This window comes from Antechinus flavipes, chromosome 2 (genome assembly GCF_016432865.1).
Source record: "Antechinus flavipes isolate AdamAnt ecotype Samford, QLD, Australia chromosome 2, AdamAnt_v2, whole genome shotgun sequence".
Classification (NCBI taxonomy): Eukaryota; Metazoa; Chordata; class Mammalia; order Dasyuromorphia; family Dasyuridae; genus Antechinus; species Antechinus flavipes.
In genome coordinates this window covers 20684378-20707704 of record NC_067399.1, presented here as the reverse complement: position 1 = coordinate 20707704, position 23327 = coordinate 20684378, and the positions used below count along the sequence as shown (strand labels likewise).

General features: G+C 39.2%; 1 protein-coding gene across 6 annotated transcripts in view; it reads left to right on the top strand.

Moving 5' to 3' along the window:
* The window catches only part of ALMS1 (ALMS1 centrosome and basal body associated protein), a 110473-nt gene that overhangs the window by 29488 nt on the left and 57658 nt on the right, over window positions 1–23327 (top strand). For 5 of the 6 annotated variants that reach the window (XM_051974259.1, XM_051974258.1, XM_051974256.1 and 2 more), the window contains 5 exons: window positions 330–2004; window positions 11696–11831; window positions 15458–16588; window positions 17432–17565; window positions 18698–20121. In XM_051974259.1, coding sequence (XP_051830219.1) covers window positions 330–2004; window positions 11696–11831; window positions 15458–16588; window positions 17432–17565; window positions 18698–20121 — 4500 coding nt within the window. The remainder of the gene's footprint in view (window positions 1–329; window positions 2005–11695; window positions 11832–15457; window positions 16589–17431; window positions 17566–18697; window positions 20122–23327) is intronic. The other variant, XM_051974261.1, reaches the window with a different exon arrangement.

The window sequence follows — 23327 nt, the reverse complement described above, 5'->3', positions numbered from 1 at the left end:
ATCATCATCATCATTACAAATGATGGGTTTCTTTTAATCAATCATATTCTGAAGCTTGAAGTGAAGGGAAGCATTGTGTCCTTTGGAGCATATTTATACCAGAGCTCCTCCTTATTTTTGAGATGGCACAAGAGTGGAGAAGAGAGCAGCCCTTGGGTGCCCTGATGGCTGCTGGTCCCTGAGGCCTGGCCTGGGCAGGAGGGGGTGTGCTCCCTGGTCCCTGAGCCCTTTCCCTTCTGCGTCTTTATCTCTGACCCTGTGAAATGTTCATATTGGAAAAGGGAATGTTTATCACTTACCTCTTTTTATTTTCCATAATGCATTATTAGGGGGATTCCGGATCTAGCTGAAGTTTTAGAACCTGACTGCAGACAGGCGCAAGTCATGGAAGCCTTGTGTCCGCCCTCTGAAAGGCCTTCTGATGTGGGCCCCCGCAGGGTGTCGCCTCAGGAGATGGCGGGCATCGTTGCCCGCAGTCGGGGTGTGCATTTCCCTCAGCAGCAAGGGAAGAGCCAGGCTGCTGCTTCCCCTGAGACGGGCAGTAAGCTGCTCACCTCGTACGGCTCAGACAGTGTCCAGACCCTGCCTTCTCCTGTGTCCCTGAGGAGGTGGCCGACTTCCCTGCCCACTGAGCAGGCCCCGAGCGGGCCCACAGAGGATGGGGCTTCTTCTCTGGACCACAGAATTTCACATGCTTTCCTCCCTCCTTTCCTAGAGAAAAATGGACTCGATTTTTCTTTATCTTCAGCTAGCTCTCTTTGTGAGCGGTATAAGAATTTAGAAGAATATAAGATGAAGTCCAAACTGGATTGTTTGCAGTCAGATGAAAGCCAAGTTAAAAGGTTGGGGCAGGCGGACTCTCTACTTTCTAAAGGAGAGCTCTCTTCCAAGTTTCCATCCCATTCCTTGTGCCCTGGAGCTTCACAAGGCCAGTCTGTGCAGAATCCTCCAGGGCCTCATGTGAGTTCTGTGAAATTTTCAGGGCACGACGACAATCCTAGAGCAGGATCTTCTGGCGTTACTTTTCCCTCTAGCAGCCACCATTCTGTGAGATTTAAGTTGGATGACGAGCCAAAATCAGGCTCAAAGAAAGGTCTTGATGCAAATGAAACTCTGGCCTTCCATGAGATTGTGGCCTCTATAGAGCCCACAGCGAGCAAAAACCCCACCGCCATTCAGAACTTACTAGATTGGAAGCAACACATTTCTCCCTTGAGAACTCCCTTGAGTTCTCAAACTGAACAGTCTTCATCCGGACAAGTACCTCAGCCACTCTATCAGTCGACTCCTGTGGTAATTCCAGCCCAAAATTTCACTCCACAAGTGACTCAGAGAGTAATTTCTGCCCCTTCAAAAGTTCAGCCTCCTTTTGTTTCCCCAAGTGAAGAATTACCACACTCTAGCCCAAGAAACCTTGCTGCTTGGAAATCCCAACCCTCTTCAGAGAATCAGGATGGAAGCAGTGGGCCTAGTGAGAAGCCTCTTGGCGATCTGCCTTATGTTTTATCACTGAGTCAAGGATTTTCTCCTACATTGATGAACATGTTACGCCGCGATATTTCGCGTAGTTTTACACATCAAGGTGGAGCTTCCCAGCTGAGGGTGACCTTTAAGGACCATGCGCTTCAGACAAAAGTAGTCAGGGAGGATGACAGCAGTGCTCAGGGTCCACAGCTGGATGAAAACGGCATCATCTTCAGTGGAAGAGTTGCTGAAATGCTCAGAGACGAGAAGTATAACGTGAGTGGTGTGCTCGAGACGAAGGAGCCTCTCCCACACAGCCCGCTCCCTTCAGGGGGCCCAGAATCCTGTTCTGCTTTTGCTGACCAGTTCAGAGGTGGCCCCTCAGAAGCCAGAATTCCTCCTTTGGCTGTTCCTCAGACCAAGCTTGATAAGAGCACGTCTACCACTGATGATGAACCAGAATCTGCACAACCACTGCTTGATGGTACAGAGCTCAGACGGTACCAGGACCGCCCTTCACAGGCACCACCCGAGAGAGAGGTAAATAAACTAAAGAGAAGCATCTTTAATTTGGTCCAGTTTGGTAGATTTACTTTTAAGTAAAAAGATTTATGCTCTATGGGGTGAGGGAAGAGGCTGGAAAAGAAATCCAAAGGTTAATGTTTGCAGTATAAACTTAGCTGATTCGGAGGGCACCTGGGTTTTAATGGTAGCATATACAGAATAAAGCTGAGAGAAACAAAAGACAGTAGTTGGTCTAACCATCTTTGAAAATGGAGGAAACTGAGGTTTGTAGAGACTGACTTGTCCTAATTGAAAATTTTAAAGTGGGAACTGTTGTCTTAAGTTTACCACTCACATTAAATAATAATAATAATGATGATAATGACAGGACTCTTGACAACTCATGTGATCAACTAAATCACACTCAGTTGTTTAATTTTGTGGGTTTACAAATTATTCCTGGGAATTTTTCCTGATGTGGCAATTTGTCCAAAGGAAAAGACCTATATCTATAGATTAATGTAGTCTACATAATGTTTTCACTTCTCAGTTACTGTAGTAAACTGGGCCACGCTCTTCTCTCCAGAGTATCACTTGGTGTTGGAGAGGATTAAAATGCCTGTATTCCTAACCATTTAATAAAAATATATGTTAAGTATCATGGACAAGTACATGCATTCAGAAATACAATCAGGAATCAAAGAAAAGAAAATAAGAAAAATGTTATAAATGATTGGACATGTTATTTACTTTTATTTATTCATTTATTTATTTATTTTTTTTTTTGGTCTTTTATTTTTTTTTTTTTTATTTAATGATTATAATGACAACATTATTCCTTGCACTCGTTTCTTTTCCGATTTTTTTTTCCCCCTCCCTCCTTCCACCCCCTCCCCTAGATGGCAAGCAGTCCTTTATATGTTGGCTATGTTGCAGTATATCCTAGATACAATATATGTTTGCAGAACCAAACAGTTCTCTTGTTGCATAGGGAGAATTGGATTCAGAAGGTATAAATAACCCGGGAAGAAAAACTAAAATGCAGATAGTTCACATTTGTTTCCCAGTGTTCGTTCTTCGGGTGTAGCTGCTTATGTCTGTCATTTATCAATTGAAACTTAGTTAGGTCTCTTTGTCAAAGAAATCCACTTCCATCAAAATATGTCCTCATACAATATCGTTGTCGAAGTGTATAATGATCTCCTGGTTCTGCTGATTTCACTTAGCCTCAGTTCATGTAAGTCTTGCCAGTCCTCTCTGTATTCATCCTGCTGGTCATTTCTTACAGAACAATAATATTCCATAACATTCATATACCACAATTTACCCAGCCATTCTCCAATTGATGGGCATCCATTCATTTTCCAGTTTCTAGCCACTACAAATAGGGCTGCTACAAACATTTTGGTACATACAGGTCCCTTTCCCTTCTTTAGTATTTCTTTGGGATATAAGCCCAATAGAAACACTGCTGGATCAAAGGGTATGCACAATTTGATAATTTTTTGGGCATAATTCCAGATTGCTCTCCAGAATGGTTGGATTCGCTCCACCAACAATGCATTAGTGTCCCAGTTTTCCCGCATCCCCTCCAACATTCATCATTATTTTTTCCTGTCATCTTAGCCAATCTGACAGGTGTGTAGTGGTATCTCAGAGTTGTCTTAATTTGCATTTCTCTGATCAATAATGATTTGGAACACTCTTTCATATGAGTGGTAATAGTTTCAATTTCATCCTCTGAAAATTGTCTGTTCATATCCTTTGACCATTTATCAATTGGAGAATGGCTTGATTTCTTATAAATTTGAGTCAGTTCTCTATATATTTTGGAAATGAGGCCTTTATCAGAACCTTTAACTGTGAAGATGTTTTCCCAGTTTGTTGCTTCCCTTCTAATCTTGTTTGCATTAGTTTTGTTTGTACAAAGGCTTTTTAATTTGATGTAATCAAAATTTTCTATTTTGTGATCAGTAATGGTCTCTAGTTCATCTTTGGTCACAAATTTCTTTCTCCTCCACAAGTCTGAGAGATAAACTATCCTATGTTCCTCTAATTTATTTATAATCTCGTTCTTTATGCCTAGGTCATGGACCCATTTTGATCTTATCTTGGTATATGGTGTTAGGTGTGGGTCCATGCCTAATTTCTGCCATACTAATTTCCAATTATCCCAGCAGTTTTTATCAAATAATGAATTCTTTTCCTAGAAGTTAGGGGCTTTGGGTTGGACATGTTATTTACTAATGATTAAACCCAGCACATGAAGTACTTCACAAATACTTGTTGACTACTAGAGAAAAGCTGAATGAATTGTTATATTTGGTCCCTGATAAATGCCGTTTCTTTTCTTTTTTTTTTTGACATGAATTTATTGCTCTTGTGCTTATGTTTAATTGCCCTTATGTTCTCATCTTATATATGTTTTCTTTCTTTCAATCAGTTCATTCAAGTGTTCCTACATTTTACTGAATTCTTCATATTTATTGGTAGTTAGGGAGAAAAAATGTTCAATAGAATTTGTATTCTGTTTATTACTCATGCCTTATAGATAGTGCTTCTAGGAACATTTTGTTTTGCACATATAGATCTTTCATTTTCCTTATTAATGACTGTCTTAGGGTGTGATGTAAGTTGGATTACAGGATTGAGAGATCTGAACTTTATTAAAACTCAGTGCCTCATTTTATCTTGCTTCCTGGAAAGGTAGAGCCGGCTCCTTGGGTTGTCATAAAAAACAACCCAGCTTCTACAGCGATCATATGTGAGTGGTCTGAGAAGCAGCTTAGCCAAGTTTGCCGAGGCTCCTCCAGAGATCGGGCTGCCACCATTCTGCTCACGGGGTCCAGACTGCTAGGACTGTGGCTGCCCGGGGCTTGGTTCTAGTATCGCTCTCTCCTCCTCAGAATCCCGGGGGGCTGTCCCCTCCAGGGACTCACTGTATTGATGCTGGGCTTTACTTGGACTTCAGAGCTTGGAATGGCTCCAACTTCCTGTTGATATTCAGGGGCTTATGATCTGTATTAGAGATTTTATAGCGATGAAGTCCCAGGTCCTGGAGTGGGGAGGTAAATGGTTCTTGTACCTTTTTTTTTTTTTTTGTGCAAATAGAAGATAAACTTCTTGAGATGCCCAGCTCAGTGCCTTGAACATGATAGCTTTTCAACACCTGGATGTTAAATGGAATGATTGAATTGCAGTCAAGGGAGCTTCCTACCTTGATTATGTTCTAGAGTTCCCTTCTAGAAGGGAAGTTGAAGTAAAGGGAAGAAATATTCTCTGTGAGGGAGCAGCTAGGTGGCGTAGTGGATAGAGCACCAGCCCTGAAGTCAGGAGGACCCGAGTTCAAATTTGGCCTCAGACACTTAACACTTCCTAGCTGTGTGACCCTGGGCAAGTTACTTAACCCCAGTTGCCTCAGCAAAAACTAAAAAAAAGAAACATGTTATCCCATGCCGGGATGACTCCTGGGAGAGGAGGTTGAGGGGTGAGGAAATAAGGAACATGATGGAGTATTTAGAGAGGAAGATAATTCTGTTTTGGATGTGGCGAGTTTAAGATCCAGTTTGAGGTGTGTGAAATTGTTTTGATTGACTTGATTTGCTTTTTATAGCTACAAGGATTTTCTTGTGTTTTTGATGGGTGGGGGAAAGTTAAGCTGGGAGGATGAGATGGGATTCTGGGCTGTTTGAAATAAAATATATTAAAAAAACACAAAAAAACAACTTGGGAACTCTCATTAATACACATGACCAATCATAGTTCCTGAGGACTCAATGATCAAACGTTGTCCACTTCCTGACAAAAGGGTGATTTGGTACAAGTTGAAAGTTTGGGTTTTTTAAAATACATTAGCTAAGGAGAAATTTTATTTTGCTTATCTTTCTATATTTTTAATGGAAAGTTTTTTTTTCTTCCCCCTTGCTTTTTTTATGTTTGAATGGGGTAGGAGGTTGGAGGACAAAAAAACCCTGATTTTTGAAAATAAAGTAGGATTTAATTTAAAAAAAAAAAAAAGAAAGAAAGAAAATGCATCAGAAGTAGTTCTGATTAGGAAATCCAAGAAAAAAATCAGTGTGTCCTTTTTGTAGCCCAGGTCAGCATAGCAATAGAGATATTGATGGTTAGCAGAGACTGGAGACAGCTCGTGGAGCCTTCTTGCTTAGGTACTGAAAGAGGGCCTGGCCCACAGCAATAGACCAATCTGGAGCAAAGAACAGGAACCACTGCTCTGAGTCACTGACCCTTGCCTATATGGTTGGGGAGGACATCCAAGTAATAAGGCAGATTGGATTACTTGTTTATTTGCTTTTTCTTCCAGCCTTTGTTCCTGATTTTGGACTTCAGGGGCAGGGGTGGGTTCAGAGCTGCCCAGATGCTTCTGGCTGCTGACTGTGGAGCTCCCAAGCCCCTGTTGAAAGAAATGCTTGGTCCACAGTAATTACTGAAGCGTGAGATGACTGACAAATGATCAAGAGTCCACTGGCATTGTTTCTCTTGTTGCCTTTGTATATAAAAGGAAACCACCTCCATGCCCTCCTTTCCCCATCTCTTTCTGTGGGTGGTAGCTGTGCGGGATCCTTCCTTTTCATTGCTTCCCTTCTTTTGGTGTCATGGATGGTGAGAACTCAAGATGGAGGTGATTCAGTTCCTCTAAAAAATAGTCTGTCCTGTTATTGATAATTAGACAAGTACCAGCAGCTTCATTAGAAGTTTATTGGTTCTCAATATTTTGTGATTCTTAGCACTCTCCCTGCTTTACTTCTGCTCCCCTCCATAATGTGGAGTGTCTATATTTTTGTTTCATGGGCTTCCAGAATCAAAAGACTAATCCCCCAGGTGGCAGTTTATTAGTGATGAATTTCTTTGTGCCTGATTAGGGTGGTACTGGGAGAGTAGACTCTTTTTGTTCCTGGTACCACATTTTACAGTCTTGATATGGGTTATACATGTACAATCTTTAAAAAAAAAATTTCCATATGAATTATATTAGGACAGAACAATCAGAAAAAAATGGAAAAACCAATCTTGCTGTTACTGTGTACAGTGTATTTCTGGTTCTGCTTGTTTCTGTCGGCATCAGTTCATGTAAATCTTTCTGGGCTTTTCTATAATCAGCATGTTCATTATTTCTTATTAGAACAATAATATTCAATTACATCCATATACCATAACTTATTCAGTCATTTCCCAATTGATGGGTATTCCCTCAATTTCCAATTCCTTGTCATCACAAAAAGAGCTGCTGCAAACATTTTTGCACATGGAGGTCCTTTTCCCTCTTTTATGATTTCTTTAGATTACAGAATGATACTGCTGGATCAGAGTTTATGCACAATTTCATAGCCCTTTGGTCATGTTTCCAAATTGCTCTCCAGAGTGACTAGATCAATTAGTTTACAATTTCACCAACTGGGATATCAGTATCCAGTTTTTCCACATCTTTTTTTTTTTTTTAATCATTTTAACCAATTTGATAGGTGTGAGGTGATACCTCAGAGTTGTTTTAATTTGTATTTCTCTAATCAGTAGTGATTTAGAGCATTTTTTTCATATGGCTTTAAATGTCTTTAATTTCTTCATCTCAAAATTGTCTGTTCATATTCTTTGACTATTTTGTCAATTGAGAAATAACTTATAGTGTTAAAAATTTTACCCAGAACTCTTTATATTTTAGAAATGAGGCCTTTATCAGAAACACTGGCTATAAAAATTGTTTCCTAGGTCTCCCCCACCCTTTTTTTTTATTAAAACTTTTTACTTTCAAAATATATACATGGATAATTTTTTAACACTGACTCTTGCAAAAACCCTGTGTTCCAAATTTCCTCTCCCTTCTACCCACCTTCTCCCCTAGGAAGCAAGTAATCCAATATATGTTAAACATGTGCAGTTCTTCTATACCTATTTCCACATTTATCATGACAAGAAAAATTAGATCAAAAAGGTAAAAACAGAGAAAGAGAACAAATAGCAAGCAAACAACAACAAAAAGAGTGAGAATGCTATGTAGTGAGTCACACTCAGTTCCCACAATTTTCTCTCGGGATGCAGATGGGTCTCTCCATCACAAGTCCTTTGGAACTGGCCTGAAGCACCTCATTGTTGAAGAGCCAAGTCTATCAGAATTATCTTTGTATAATCTTGTTTTGTTTTCCTTCTCATCTTGGCTACATTGTTTTTTGTAATCAAAATTATCCATTTTGCATTTCATAGTGTTTTCTAGTTCTGATTTGGTCATAAATTCCTCCCTTCTCCAAAGATCTGACAAGTAAATTATCCCTTATTCTCCTAATTTGATACCATCAGCACCATTTATGACTAAATTATGTATCCATTTTTATCTTATCATGGTATAAGATGTGACATGTTCTTCTCTGCCTAGTTTCTGCCATACCATTTTTCAATTTTCCCAGCAGTTTTTGTCAAATAATGAGTTCTTACCTCAGAAGCTGGTGTCTTTAGGTTTATCAAAAAGGCAATTATTATAGTCATTGGATATTGTGATTTGTATACCTAATCTAGTAAATTGATCTGCCACTTTTATTTCTTAGGCAGTACCAGATGGTTTCGATGACTGCTGCTTTATAATACAAATTTAAGTCTGAAATGGCTAGACTGTCCTTTGTTTTTTTTTTTTTTGTTTTTGTTTTTTTTTACCCCATTAATTCTCTTAATATTTTAGACCTTTTGTTTTTCCAGATGAATTGTTGTCATTTTTTCTAGCTCTATAAATTTTTTTTTGACAGTTTGCTTGGTATGGCATTGAATAAATAAATTTAGTTAGAATTGTCATTTTTATATTAGCTTGGTCTACCCATGAACAATTGATATTTTTCTGATTGTTTAGATCTGGCTTATTTGTGTGAAAGTATTTTGTAAGTAGGTTCAAATGGTTCCTGGGTTTGTGTTGGCAGATAGACTTCCAAATATTTTATATGATTTACAATTTTTAAAAAAAGTTTCTCATTGAATTTCTTGCTGTTATGTTTTGTTGGTAACAGAAATGCTGATGATTTATGTGGGTTTATTTTATATCCTGTAACTTTGATGAAGTTGTCAGTTGTTTAAAGTAATTTTTAGTGGATTCTCTAGGGTTCTTTAGGAATATCAACTTATCTGCAGAGTGATACTTTTATTTTCTCATTGTCTACTTTAATTCCTTTAACTTTTCTTTTCTTTCTGCTAAAACAGTGCATTTGGTGCATCCCATAACTTTTAGCATATTGTCTCATTACTGTCATTCTTTTGGATGAAATTGTTTGTTATATGATTTGTTTTTTGACTCACTTATTCTTTAGAATTAGATTTTCAATTAGTTTTTAGTCTGTTTTTCCATGACCCCTTTTTGCACATCATTTTTATTGCATCATGATCTGAAGAGAATGAATTTAGTATTTTTGCCTTTTTGCATTTGATTGTGAGATTTTTATCCCTGAATACATGGTCAATTTTTGTAGAGGGACCATGTACTGCTGAGAAGAAGGTATATTCCTTTCTATACTTAATTTTTTTCTAAAGGTCTGTCATATCTGATTTTTCTAAGATTCTATTCAACTTCTTAACTTCTTGTTTACTTTGTCAGATTTATCTAATTCTGAGAGGCAAAGGTTGAGCTCCCTCACTTAATATAGTTTTGATGCCTATTTTTTCCTGGATGTTGTACCACTTGGTGCCATTCATCTATTTTTTTCTCTTGCTTTGTCTGAGACTAGTATTACTACCCCTGCTTTTTTTTTTTTTTTTTTTTTTTTAATTTTAGCTGAAGCATTATGTACGTTACTTCTTTGAATCAAGCCTGATGAGATTAAACTTCAGACAAGGCTCATCTTCTTCCTTTCTACTGTACTAGATTTTTTGTAACTCTTCATGTAATCTAATTTATCCCATTTTAACTTCCCTTTCCTCTTTCAAAGCTGAGCTCTCCCTCTGGAGCACAGGGCACTAACTATCCTTGTGCAGCTTTGGGTCACTTTGCTCTTTGGCTTTGTGTGCAGGGTCCCCTGATGTTGGTGATTTGCTCACGGTTCTGGGGTAAATGGACCTAGACCTGCCTGTTTATTGTCTGCTTTCTGGGGCTGGCAGTTTGCCTTTCCCTCTGGGACTGGAGGCTTCCCCACTGCTCTGCTGGGCTCCTGTCTGGTTGAGCCGGGACCGTGGGGTCTCAGCTAAGACCCTCCCACTGGTTTGCCCCATACACCCTCGACACTGGTCTGTGCTCCCTTTTCACCCAAGTAAGACTGACCTTTCTCGAAGTTCATGTTATCTTGAGCTGAAAGATTGTTTCATTTCATCTCCTTGTGAGTTTTGTTGCTCCAGAATCTGTTCAAAGGCTTGATTTCAAGTTGTTTCCGAGGGAAACTGGGGAGACCTCAAGTAGCTTCTGGGCTTCTCTTTATTTTGGGATGGCTTGTCCTGTCCACTCAGTGGGAAGAATTATTTATAAGGTTATGCCCTAGGTTGTGAAGCATTTTGGCAGGCGGAACTTAATTAAATAATTGAGGCTTTTGTGCCCAATTTTATTATTTCTTACTGTATATTAAATATAACTCATATGTAAATAGATAAAAATTATTAAACACTTACTTTGTGTGAGGCCATGGACCTTAAGATTAAAATACAAAAACCTGGTGTGTGCCCTCAAATAATTAGCATTTTAATGGTAAAGATAACAGAGAAAGAGGAGTTTGAAGTGTGGAGAGAAGTAAGCCTTCTGTTAAGGAAGTAGAGAAGTCTGGAGAGGGAAGACCCGTGCCAGGAGTGCTAGAAGCTGGTCTGGATGCTCAGTGGGGCTGAGGGACCATCTCTTGTCCCTCATCCCCCAAATCAGAAGAGAGCCTTAGCATGGGGAGATCTCCAGGTGGAGAAAGCTGTGGTTAGAAGTCTGGAGAGCCAGAATAGAGCATTTCTGTGAATGAATGAGGCTTCTTAAGCCCTTCCCAGATGGACTGAGTCTGGCATAGAGGGAAGAAAGCCAGAGCATCCTTCTCTCATAGTCTAAGGTAGGAAGTTTCAGTTGGAAGTCAGATGGAAAGAAGAGAAGAATCTTCTTGAATGACATTTCTGTGACGAAACTATTTCCATTTCTCTTATTGCACAATTTGACAGGATTAGGGACTTTGGTGGTGAAAATTTTCTTTTCTGGATCTTTAATAGCTGTGGCTTGTGAGGATGCTGGGACTGCAGCATGGGGAAAACCAGTTGTCAAGTTACTGCACGTGTGTTGACTGTTCACAGAGATTGTGAATGAAATCAGTGACCTGGGGCTCTTGGAGTCGGAAACTGGGGCTGTCTCCAGTGAGATCTTGGGGGAAGGGTGTTTAAAAGGGTGGCATTTGTTGGTCTCCCACTGGCATATGCCACTTTTGGTCTCTGCCTCAGGGAGCTTGCTGCTTCATTTGTTGAATTGAAAGTGGTAAAACTCAAATATGTGGAAAATGTGTTGAAAATTATAGAAGCACAGATGCTAAATTGTTCTGAATGTGATTACTTTTAAATGCTAACATAGTCTCTGTGATTTGAGTCTAAAAAAGCATTCTGTATTTCATCATTATGGTCTTAGACAGATTTCAACTAGTTCCTTACCCTCTCCCTCTTCCCACCTCTAAAGTGGGATTGATAATTTGTCCCCATCTGAAGTCATAGAAGGGGCATGGACTTTAAGATAATTGAAATGAATTTTACACTTATTTCCTTCTTTTATCTTTTTCATGTTCCATCCCTTTAGGCAAGCCATTGTTTCACTGACTCCCACCCATCTGTTCCTGCAACAACGTCTGTTCCAGTACAGGTCGAAGAGTCTCAGTCACTATCTCCTGATCCATTGAGGTTATTTTATAGGAGCCCAAAGATCACCTCAAATGGTGAGTAGAAAAGGAAACAATCTTTTTGGCATACAAAAAACCGTTTCTTCCCTTCTTCCTTTCCCTTCTTCTCTCCCTTACTTTCTCCCTTCCTTTTCCCTTCCTGTCTCCCTTTTTCTTCCCCTTTCTTCCTCCTTCTCCTCCCCTTCCTCTCTTTCTCCCTTTTCCTCTTTCTCTTTCCCCACACTCCTCAATTCCCTGTTTAATTTGTTTAAAAAATAACAATTCTTAGTATATTTAAGCAGTTTTTTATGATTTGAAGCATTTTGTAATTTGCTTTATATAAATTTTTTAAAAAGTTGCTTGACTTAAAAATAAATGATTATTTGCTTCCAGTAAACCGCACACTATATTTGTATATTACAGTTTTCATTCAAAGACAGGATGCAAAATCCTAAACTTAAGATCTGCCCATTTGGAGCTTTCATCATTCTTCCTGCCTAACTGACTCAGTGTCATGTTCTTGGTTTCTTGAATTTTCTCCTTCTACTGGTCTCAGGTTCCTTTTATTACCTTATCCCTCACATTCTATCCTGCTGCTGCTTAGATTAGCTTATATGTTTGTGTTCTTCAAGCTTTAAAGTTATTTAAAAATATAATGTAGGTGTTAGTGGAATGAAATCAGTTACTTTGTAGTATTGACTATGTACTCTGGAAAATTAGAAGGGAAAGAATCAACATTGACTGGAGTCATTGGGGAATGTTTCCCTGAAGGAGAGAATGCTTGTGTTTTTGGATCAGCAATGTTTGGGAAGGAAGAGAGAGCATTGGACCAATGAGTGAAAAGGGTGGGATTTGCATATTAGGAGAATTGTGGGACTTACCATGAATTCAGTTCAACTGGGATCAGATTAGTCTGCCAGTGTTTTAGAAGGGGAATTAGGAAGGGAAGAAGCTGGAGATGAGAGAGACCTATCTAGAAGACTCATTATAGTCCTTTAGAAGTGAAGAAAAAACTTTTTTTGTAAATAATATTTTCAATTACATATAAAGAGTTTTCAGCATTCATTTTTATAAGAGTTTGAGTTTCAAATGGGATGCTCTTTTCCCAAGATGGCAAGCATTCTAATATAGGTTGTGCATGTACAATCATATTAAGCATATTTCTACATTAGTCAAGTTATGAAAGAAGAAATAGAACAAAAGGGGAAAAAAGTCACAAAAAATATATTTTAAAAAAGTGAACACAATATGTTTCGATCTGCATTTAAACTCCATAGTTCTTTCTCTGGATGCAGATGACATTTTCCATCATGAGTCATTTAGAATTGTCTTGGATCACTGTTTTGCTGAGAAGAGCAGTCTGTCAAAGTTGATCATCATACAATATTGCTGTCACTAAGTACAGTCCTGGTTCTGTTCAATTCACTCAGCATCAGTTCATGTAAGTCTCCAGGTTTTTCTGAAATCTTCCTGCTCAACATTTCTTATAGCACAATTAGTATTCCATTATTTTTTTTAATTTTCAAATATTTTAATTTTTTCCAATTATTTGTAAAACAATTTTTAACATTCATTTTAAAATTTAAAAATTCTCCCTCCTTCTCTATTAGATATTGATTATTCATGTATTGTCATATTAAACATTTCCCTATTGTCCTGGTATAAAAGAAGATACAGACCAATAACAATGAATATCCAGAAATGTTGAAAAATAAAATTCTATTATTTATTCAGCCATTCCTCAGTTGATGGACATTCCCCTCAATTTCCAGCTCTTTGCTACCACAATAGAGACCTGCTATATAAAGATTTTTGTACATGCAAGTCCTTTTTGAGTGATGAATATCCAAGGTTGTAGGTTTTCAAGCCAAAGCTGATTAAGGGCTTCTCAGATATGCTTTAGAGAAGTGTATTGTCTACATCAGTGGTTCTCAAAGTATGGTCTAGAGATTCCTGGGGATCTCTGAACCCCTTTTAGAAGGTCTACAAATTCAAAAATAGTTTTTATTTCCAATATGGTAAATGTCTATAAATATAATCCAGATAAACAAAAACGCTTTGGAAAGAACCTCAATAATTTTTAATAGGATAAAGATACTGAAAACAAAAGTTTGAGAACTACTGGCCTAGGTGCTAGTTGGATTAAATCATCATCACCTTGGAGGCCTCTCACATCTCTTAGATTCTGTGATCACAAGGAAATCTCTTGCCTATCCATTCCTAACTATCCTGGGCAGCTTCGGTCCGAGTCATTCTAAAAGTTTGCTGAAGTCCATTCTTGCCTTCTGTTGATGGCATGAGTATTACTCCCGGAGCTGTCATTTGGTATTCTCTTGCTCTCACTACAAGGCTAGTCCATCTTTTTGGGTTGGGCAATATTTTTTATGATGCATTTTCTGCATAATTCTTCGTAATGTGTTACGGCTTACTCATGCCCAGTATGTATGAGATCTCTGTTGCCTTTTTTTGAGTAGTGTGATGTGGAAACCAAAAAAGGCTAATGATGTTCCATTCTTCATTAAGAGAACCATAATTTCCAGAACTAATTGTTTTGCTCTGTTCTTTCTGCAAAAGTATGTTACATTCTGGGCATCACATTTGAGGAAGGGCATAAAAGCAGGTGGGAGTAGAAACTACTTTTGTAAAGAATGAAACAGTACTCTCAGATCTGAATATGTCAGCTTTGAAGTGATTGCAAGCTATCTAAATGGAAGCTATCTAAATGGCTGTGTCTTGTTGGCAATTTGAGATTCTGATCAGGTAGGAGGTCAGAACAAGATATCTCCATTTGGGATCACATAGAAGTGATGAATAGGGTCTTAGGAACTAATAGATGTTCTGTAGGTGAGAGTAGGGAGAGAGGGAAGAGCAGAAAACCAAGGACTAAACCATTGGAGATGTGATTATTTTAAGGGGTGAAGAAGAGAAACAAACCAATCAGAAAAGGAGTATTATTCTTCCTTTCATTTGACTATTGAATTTGTTCATTCTTTGCTTTCTAGTCCAAACTCTTGATATATGCTCTGATTCTACGTAGCATTTGTTTTTCTTGGAGATAATAATTATAATAATAATTAGCATTTATATAACATGATATTTGCATAGTACTTAATATTTATATCATCCCATTTTATTCTCCTAATACTTTTAAGTTGGTGTTTAGTGTTATTTAGTTGATGAGGAAATGGAGGAAGCGACAGAGTATTAATGACTTGTCCAGATTAAGTGTCAGAGTATGATTTGACTCTGGGACTTCCTGAGTCCACGTTCAATGCTCTTAGCCATTGTATCATCCAACTGCTTCTTCCTCTTGTCGTTTTCTGTTACTGGGCCCCACGGTCGCTAGCATTTCTTGGCTTCTTGTTTAGTCCTCAGGTGCCCACTGCAGTTTCCTGTCTCAGTTCTTTTTCCTTGGTTCTATTTCTTGTAACATTTCTCAAGAGCTTATATGAGAATATGCTGGTCTCAGGACTGCTGTTAACATGTAAATGGTAAGTCTTCACACATATCTTTGATAAATCAATATTGCCCTAGATTGTCATTTTATTTTGCTGAGAAATGAGTAAGTACTTTGTAATGAGTTCAGTACAGGGATCAGTATCCCAAGAACGTGCACACACACAAACTCACTCACTTTAATTTTAATATCCAGTACTTTAAAAAAAATTCTTTTTCCCTTTTAGTACGTTCCAAGTTTAATTCTGGCGTCTCTCATGTCACTTGGTCCATTCCTGTGGAGCCCCGCTCACACCAAGATTTACCAGTGCTCCCTGAGACATCACAGCGTCCGGATTCCCGGGGGCAAACTCTCAGTCAGATTGAGAGTACTACCCCAGAGACCTCCTCTAAGGCCGAGGAGAAATCAGTTCCCCCTGCTAATTTCAGTCATAAAGGGGATTTCAGAATCATTTCCAAACGTGTCCAAAAGCTCATAGATCATTGGGATTCCCATCTCCTTGATGGAGGGGCCCATGCTACGCCTTTGCCTGTACCCACACCCATGCCTGTGGGCCGAGATGGAAAGGAAGGCATGGTGACAGTTTCAGACATTAAGGGGATCCCTGTTTCTGTGGCTCAAGATGGAAAGAAAGGCAAGGTGAAGGGAGTGTCTGAAAGTGAAGGGAAAACGGACAGAGGCCTGCACACCCTTCTGGTGGAGGCAGAGAGTATCGCACGGAAGCGGTTTAGCAATTCCCCGGGTCTTCACTCTGACCTCCTCTCTCCTCGGCTCAGCAGAGTGAATGACGGCAGGGAGACCCCTTTGGCCAGGGACTCCATAGCGCGTTCCCAGAGGTCTGCACGGGATGACAATAGGATCCCTGCCACAACGGTGGAGACTAATGTGGCAAATCACTCGACTTCCCAGAGAGAAACTGGGCAAACTTCGGTTCGGGAAGTGGCGAGCAAGTCCAGAGGAGCCTCGCGGCAGTCCCTCAGACACTATGACACAGCCCGGTCGGTGCCGAGGTGTGAGCCCGACCGGAGCAGCATCTTCGCTGGGCCCGAAATGTCAGAGCCAGGGACACCTCTGACAAGCAGCCATTCGTGTAGAGACTGCCCCTGTGCGAGAGCCTCTTACGTTTGGGATCCCATTTGCGATGGCTTTTTTGGGTACCTGCCACATATCCCAGCCCATGTGTGCATGGGAGATCTCCAAGACAGAGAGACGGCTTATGAGAGTGATGACGGCTGCAGCAGTGAGGATTCCTTGGCCGCCCATGTGCGCCATCTCCTGAGATGTGAGCCTCCGAGTTGCTTCGCCACGCAGATGCTGCGCGATGCCGAGGAGGAGGAGTGCAGGGTGCGCGCCCGGGGTAAGAGCTCGCCTGCCCCCAGCCTCCTGATTCTGCCACTGGCCGAGTTGTGAAATTCTAGGTTTGAGAAGGAACGGCACTTTTATACGTACTTAGGTTTTAGAGGAGTGTTTGTGACCCAAATAAATGCGAGTTTGGTGGAATCGCAGGCCCCGTATCATCATGAAAGAAAGATTTTCAGGTAGGATGACAGGAAATATTTTTGGCTGATTAGTTGCTAGGGCAGATCAGCTCCATATCTCTCTAACCCTAAACCTCCCAACTCTCTCTTTCTGTCTGTCTCTCTGTGCTTTAGTTCAGTTAATCTGTTGGAGTGATAACTTGTTCTTTTAATCATAGCCAAGGGTCATTTCCTAATCCCTTCCCATCCAAACCCACTGGAACCCTCCCTTGGAGAGAAGGATCCTCAGAGAGACAAAACCTCGATGACTCCGGCTGGCGTTCTCTCTAGTCCCTTGCCATTTTCTCCAGGACAAGATTTGTCATTCCTCCCTGTACCTGTCCATCACTTCGGTTAATTTCCAGTTGTGCTCTCAGCACCTTCTTGGTTGGGTTATGGTGTTGCAGTTTAGCAAGAGAACCTCTCTTTGTATGAAGAAGACCCGAGTTCAAATCCTGCTTTTAGATACATAGTGTCCTAAACACTCGGTATAAATTGCCCAACAGTGACCAAATCATTGACTGATAGTTTGCTCCCAAAACAACAGTCCCTGTGGGAGGTGACTGTCCTGATTGGAAATGGGAGCTGCTCATTTTTCCATCATAAAAGAAACTGAAGCCCTGAGTCTAGTTGTATTCCTGGAGGTATTTCTTATCTCCATTGTTGTGATGCTCTCTTCCCAGCATGGTGTCTGAAGTTTAATTTGGCGACGGAGTGTGGGGACTGCATGGCCGAACTGAATGAAGCTGATCTGAGGAAGGTGGAAGAGATCAAGGCTAGCATGTTTGGCTGTGGGAGGCCACTGGACTTATTTCAGGTATATGGGAAACCTAGGCTGGGTTGGGAGGCACAGAGAAAAAGGTTCTTTTTAACTGAATCATTTTATTAGAGGAGTTGGTGGAGGGAGGGATGGACCAGGCATGTAGACATAAGGAGAATATGCAGAATCAGTATAGGGTTATTTTGGAGAGGCAGTAGTAGTTATGGAAACCTTGGGAGGACATGGAGCTGGCCAACCATCACTAGTTGGCCCAGTGCGTGAAGTGCTGGACTTGTTTTAGGAAGACCTGCATTCAGATTCTGAATTCAGTTACTTGCTAGAGATCCTGGGCAAATCACTTGGCCTCTATTTTCCTCAGTTTCTTTACTCGTAAAATGAGGATATTGATAGTTGTGGTCAGGATCAAATGAGATAATATTTGTAGAAGTTTTTTTGATTACACCTTTGTAATATAGTTTGAAATCTGGTATTGTGAGGTTGCCTTTCTTTCTTTGATATTATGATCTTTTGTTTTCCAGATAATTTGTCTTTATTTTTCTTTTGCTTTATAAAATAAGTTTTGGTATTTTTATTGATGTGGTACTGAATAAGTAGATTAATTTAGTAGAATTGTCATTTTTATTATATTGATGGCCTATTCTGAGCAATTAATATTTCTCCATTTCTTTAGATCTGTTTTTATTTGTGGGAAAAGCGTTTTGTAATTTTTGTTATTTATACTTCCTGGGTGTGTCTTGGTGGGTATTTTATAATGCCTGCAGTTTTTTAAAAATTGAATTTCTCTTGTATTTTTTTCCTGATGGGTTTGTTTGGTAATATTTAGAAATGTCAATTTATGTGGGTTTATTTAATATCCTGCAACTTTTCTAGAGTTGCTTTTTAGTTGAATCTCTAAGGTTCTTGAAGTATACCATCATATCTTCCCAACCTTAACCTGGTGGGGCCTTTCATGTCTTTTTTATTTAAAATCACAGTTTTGAATGAGTCCTTCTACCTTTACTACCAAATCCTTTGGTGTTTCCTAGCATTAGGAAGAGGGCCTGGTCTTTCAAAGCCCACAGCCTCTTCTCTTGGGGGTCTGTCTTGTCTCACTTTTTCTGTTGTGTGGGGCAATGTTTGTTGCAGCCGTACCACTACGTTAACAAAGCTTTTGTATGTATTTTCTTAGGGTTTACCATGTCCAGTGGGGATAAGAAATATCTCAGAAACATGTGATCATTTCTTTATTGAGGCTCATGAAAATGGCTGCTTCAGACCTATGGTTAATGAACAATTTGGTAACTGTTGTCGGGAATTTAGCTGTAATGAGTATGCAGAGATGAGCCAGATTCAGCCGATGGCATCTTGGACTAAGCGATGTGGCAACCATGCCAAGTCAGCTCTCCAAACCTCTCAATCGAAAGCTTGGAGCTTCTCTAGGTCGGGAAATCATCAGCCATTCCTGAGCTCCACATCTGATGAGTCTCATTATGTTAGCAGGGAGTCTCCAAGGTCATTGCATGAAGAAATGGAGACAAAGGAGGTGGAATCGGTGGGACCTGCTGCCGTGTCCTCCCGAGAACCCATTGGTCTCCCATCTCGTCCTTCTTCCGGATCCTGCTCTGAGGCTTTCAGACGTTCCTTGTGTTGTCCCAGTGCTCCAGTTGTGGTCGGAAGTGATCAAGGACAAAGCCTGCCTTGTGTCACATGGAGAGCTAACAGGCCCGTGTCCAAGAGCCCCCTCCCGATTTCAAACGTGATACTGGCAACTGCCGTAAGGAAAGATCCAGGGCTTGTGGGAAATCACCATGATCGGGCATCCGGCGATTTGTCTGCGTTCACCACAAGTTTAAAAGAGAAAGAATCCTCAGCAGCACCAGCTATTACAATTACTGCCAAGCCTCAAGCCAGTGTCAAAGAGAGCCAGCTTTTGGACAAACAGGACCTTGCCAGAAGCAGGAGTCTCAAGTCACTTGGAATACATGACAAAAGTGTAAGGGTAGCTGAAGAATTCTCTCCCAGCATTTCCCCTAAGGAACAAGCAGAGCATTGCCAGCCTAGGAGTGTCCCACCTACAGATAACGTGGTGGGTCCTGGATGCTCCTTACGGACTCCTCTTTCTCAGCGTCCTGTGGAAAGGGAGGATCAGCTGAAGCAAAAAATGCACTCTTTAATTGTGGCAAATGTTGAAGCAGAGTCGAGCATGACGATCCGTCCAAACTCCCCAACTCCAGGAGGAGAAGCATCATCTGTCCCTTCTTCAGGTTTATCCTCCAAACAAAGAGCAGTCTCTTACCTTCGTATAACTCTCTCCCCCAAGGCTTCTAATGCCAAACTGGATGATGAGATTTTAAAGAAAAGACAGCGTGAATTGGACAGTGGTACTAGAACAGGACTTAATGATTCATTAAGTACCTCAAAGTCAAGATGTCTTGTGCCACTGGAACCAGCCCCTAAAGAATTGGCTATTATACCATTATCAGATAAAGAAGAATTTATAAATGGTATATATCACAAGAATAGCCAGCCTTCAAAATCCTTTTCAAGACATATCCAAGTAAATATTGCAGATTTGAATGCATATTCTAAAGGAGTCCAGAACACGCAAGGCCGGTAAGCCCCTCATAATACAAGTCAAGCTGATCGAAGTTGTCATAAAGAATATTAGAGTTGTTGTAACACTGGGGAAGAAGGTAAAATTTTATATATATATATAAAAATACATACATATATATTTTGGTTGGGAATTAGAGTGTTTTAGGTGGTTCATTAACTTTATAAAGAGTTATTATAAAATTTTACATTTTATCTATAAGGCTGGTCAAATCGTCTATTTAAAAAATGAAGTCTTCTTATAGTTGGAAAAAACTATTTCCTCATCAGTGGAAAACAAAGAATACAGATAAGCAGGAATTTCTTTGTTTATAAAAGTTGAACCCATAGGTTCCTGAAAGGAATGTTTTTTATAAATAATTTGGATAAGAAATTAGATGATGAAAAATGGTAGCAAACTTCTGGTTAGAATCAAAACCCCTAATTTTTTATAGATAGAAACTGAGGCCTATCAATATGTCCAAAGTTAGATTTCCAGGTCTGTGACAGAATAGGGATTCACATCTTAGTCCCCTGATTAAATGCTGTATTGTTTGCCCTATACCTTGTGTCCAGTTGGATTAAAGATTGAAAAACATTGAAAAAAAATCTGTTAAAAAATCAATTGTGAAGAAAAATTATGTATAGAATAAATAAATTGTTAAAGATAAAATTGATAGGCTTGATGATATTAAAACAATAGGGTTTTCACAAGAAAAACAAACTATCCAAAATAAAATGAAATTTGTAAAAATTTTATGGTAAATGCAGAATTGTTAGTATGTGATAGAATAGTTAATGACCATTCCCTAATGTACAGAATACATGAACAGATAATTTTCAAAGGATTTGACACACTTTAAAATGACTTTAAAAATTTACGATGAGAAATATAAAGGAAAACAACTCCACATTTATGAATTTTATAAAGAGAGTAAAAAATCCTCATAAAATTCTGTGTAATTGTAATTATTATTTCCTTTTTATAGAAGAGGAAACAGAGCTGAGAGGTTAAATAACTTAGTAATAAATGTGTTGTGACTGGATTTGATTTCCAGCCTTACATTTCCCTGTGTCATGTAAAATAGGTGATCATGCCCTTTGAATGAATGGTGGGCCTGCTATAAGGTCTATTTTAAAAAAAAAATTTTTTTTTATTAAAGCTTTTTATTTACAAAGCATATGCATGGGTAATTTTTCTAACACTGACCCTTGCATAACCTTGTGTTGCAAATTTTCCCCTCTTTTCTTCCATCTCCTCCCCTAGTTGGCAGGTAGTCCAATATATGTTGAAATACATATTAGATTCAATACTTGTATACATATTTATACAGTAATCTAGCTGCACAAGAAAAATCAGATCAAGAAAGAAGAAAAAGAAAAACTGAGAAAGAAAATAAAATGCAAGCAAATAACAACAGGAAGAGTGAGAATGCCATGTTGTGGTCCACATTCAGATCCCATGGTCCTCTCTCTGGGTGTAGATGGCTCTCTTCCTCACTAAACAATTGGAACTGATTTGGATCCTTTCATTGTTGAAGAGAGCCATGCCCATCAGAATTGATCCTCATATAGTCTTCTTGTTGTTGTGTACAATGATCTCCTGGTTCTGCTTATTTCACTTAGTGAAATATAGGTCTCTCCAGGCCTTTCTGAAATCATCCTGCTGGTCATTTCTTACAGAACAATAATATTTCATAATATTCATATACCACAATTTATTCAGCCATTCTCCAATTGATGGGCATTCACTCAGTTCCCAGTTTTTTGTCACTACAAAGAGGGCTGCCACAAACATTTTGGCACATACAGGTCCCTTTCCCTCCTTTAAGATCTCTTTGGGATATAAGCCCAGTAATAACACTGCTGGATCAAAGGTATGCACAGTGTGATAACTTTTTGAGCATAGTTCCAAATTGCTCTCCAGAATTGTTGGATCAGTTCACAGTTCTACCAAAAATGTATCAGTGTCCCAGTTTTCCCACATCCCCTCCAACATTTGTCATTATCTTTTCCTGTCATCTTATCGAATCTGAGACTTTATGAAGGAAAAAAGAAGTGAAAATCTTGAAACAATATGTCCCCAAGTGTAAACCTGCTAAGCCTTATGTAAGGGTCCCTGTGCCTGCAAATTGACTGTTTTCAAATGTAATGTTATCTTTATTTTAGTGTATTTTTATTTATTTTGTTAAATATTTCCCAATTACATTTTGATCTGGTTCAGACCATTCTTGGGAATGTTATTCAAAGAAAGAACCATATGTTTGACACCTCGGGCCTAAAATTTCTTTGGGAAATGGCTAAATAAATTACAGCATGTCACTGTTAATGAAGTTCTGTTGTACCATATATATATATATATATATATATATATATATATGTGTGTGTGTGTGTGTGTGTGTATATATATATATATATATGAAACACAACATATATAATATGTATGTGATACAACTAACAAGAAAATAAATTTTCATTACTCTTTTAAAAAAGTACATAACAAATATATAACTACACATTTGCATGAGAAGTTAGAAGGAAACATAATTTTGCTGCTGTTCAGTTGCTCATTTGGGTCAGACTGTTTGTGGGGTTTTCTTAGTAAAGATCCTGATATCTTTTTCAGTGGAGGCTGTTTGGAGAAGTCTCTGAGGCTGGATTTGAACTTGGGCTTCGACAGTGAGAACTTCCCAGCCCAGTTCTGGGTCTATTGAGCCAGGAACTACCTCAATAATAATAAAAGCTAGCATTTCATATAATATTTTAAGGTCTTTACAAATATGATTTAACTTGATGCTTACAATAACTTTAGGATGAAGGCCTGTTATTATCTCCATTTTTAAGGTGACGAAACTGAATCAAAGAGGGTTAAATGACTTGCCCAGGGTCACATTCCTAGTAAGTGTCTGAGACAGGATTTGAACTCAAGCCTTCTGGACTCCCAAGTACAGCAATCTTATCTACATCTAGTTATAGCTGTTATTTTCATGTTATACATGTCAGAGATATCTTTTACTCACTTCTTCCTACTGTCTACATCTTGGCGCAGAGTACTTGGTGTATTGTAAGCAATTTGTATTTTATTCTGTAGTCAGTGAGCAATGGAATGATGCTGAAAATAGGATTTGAGAGGAAGTTGATTAACTTCCCTACAGTGAAATGGGGAGAGCCCTGGGGCCTGGCTAACCCTGGCACATTGGACACATGGCACTCACTTGTGGTGTCTG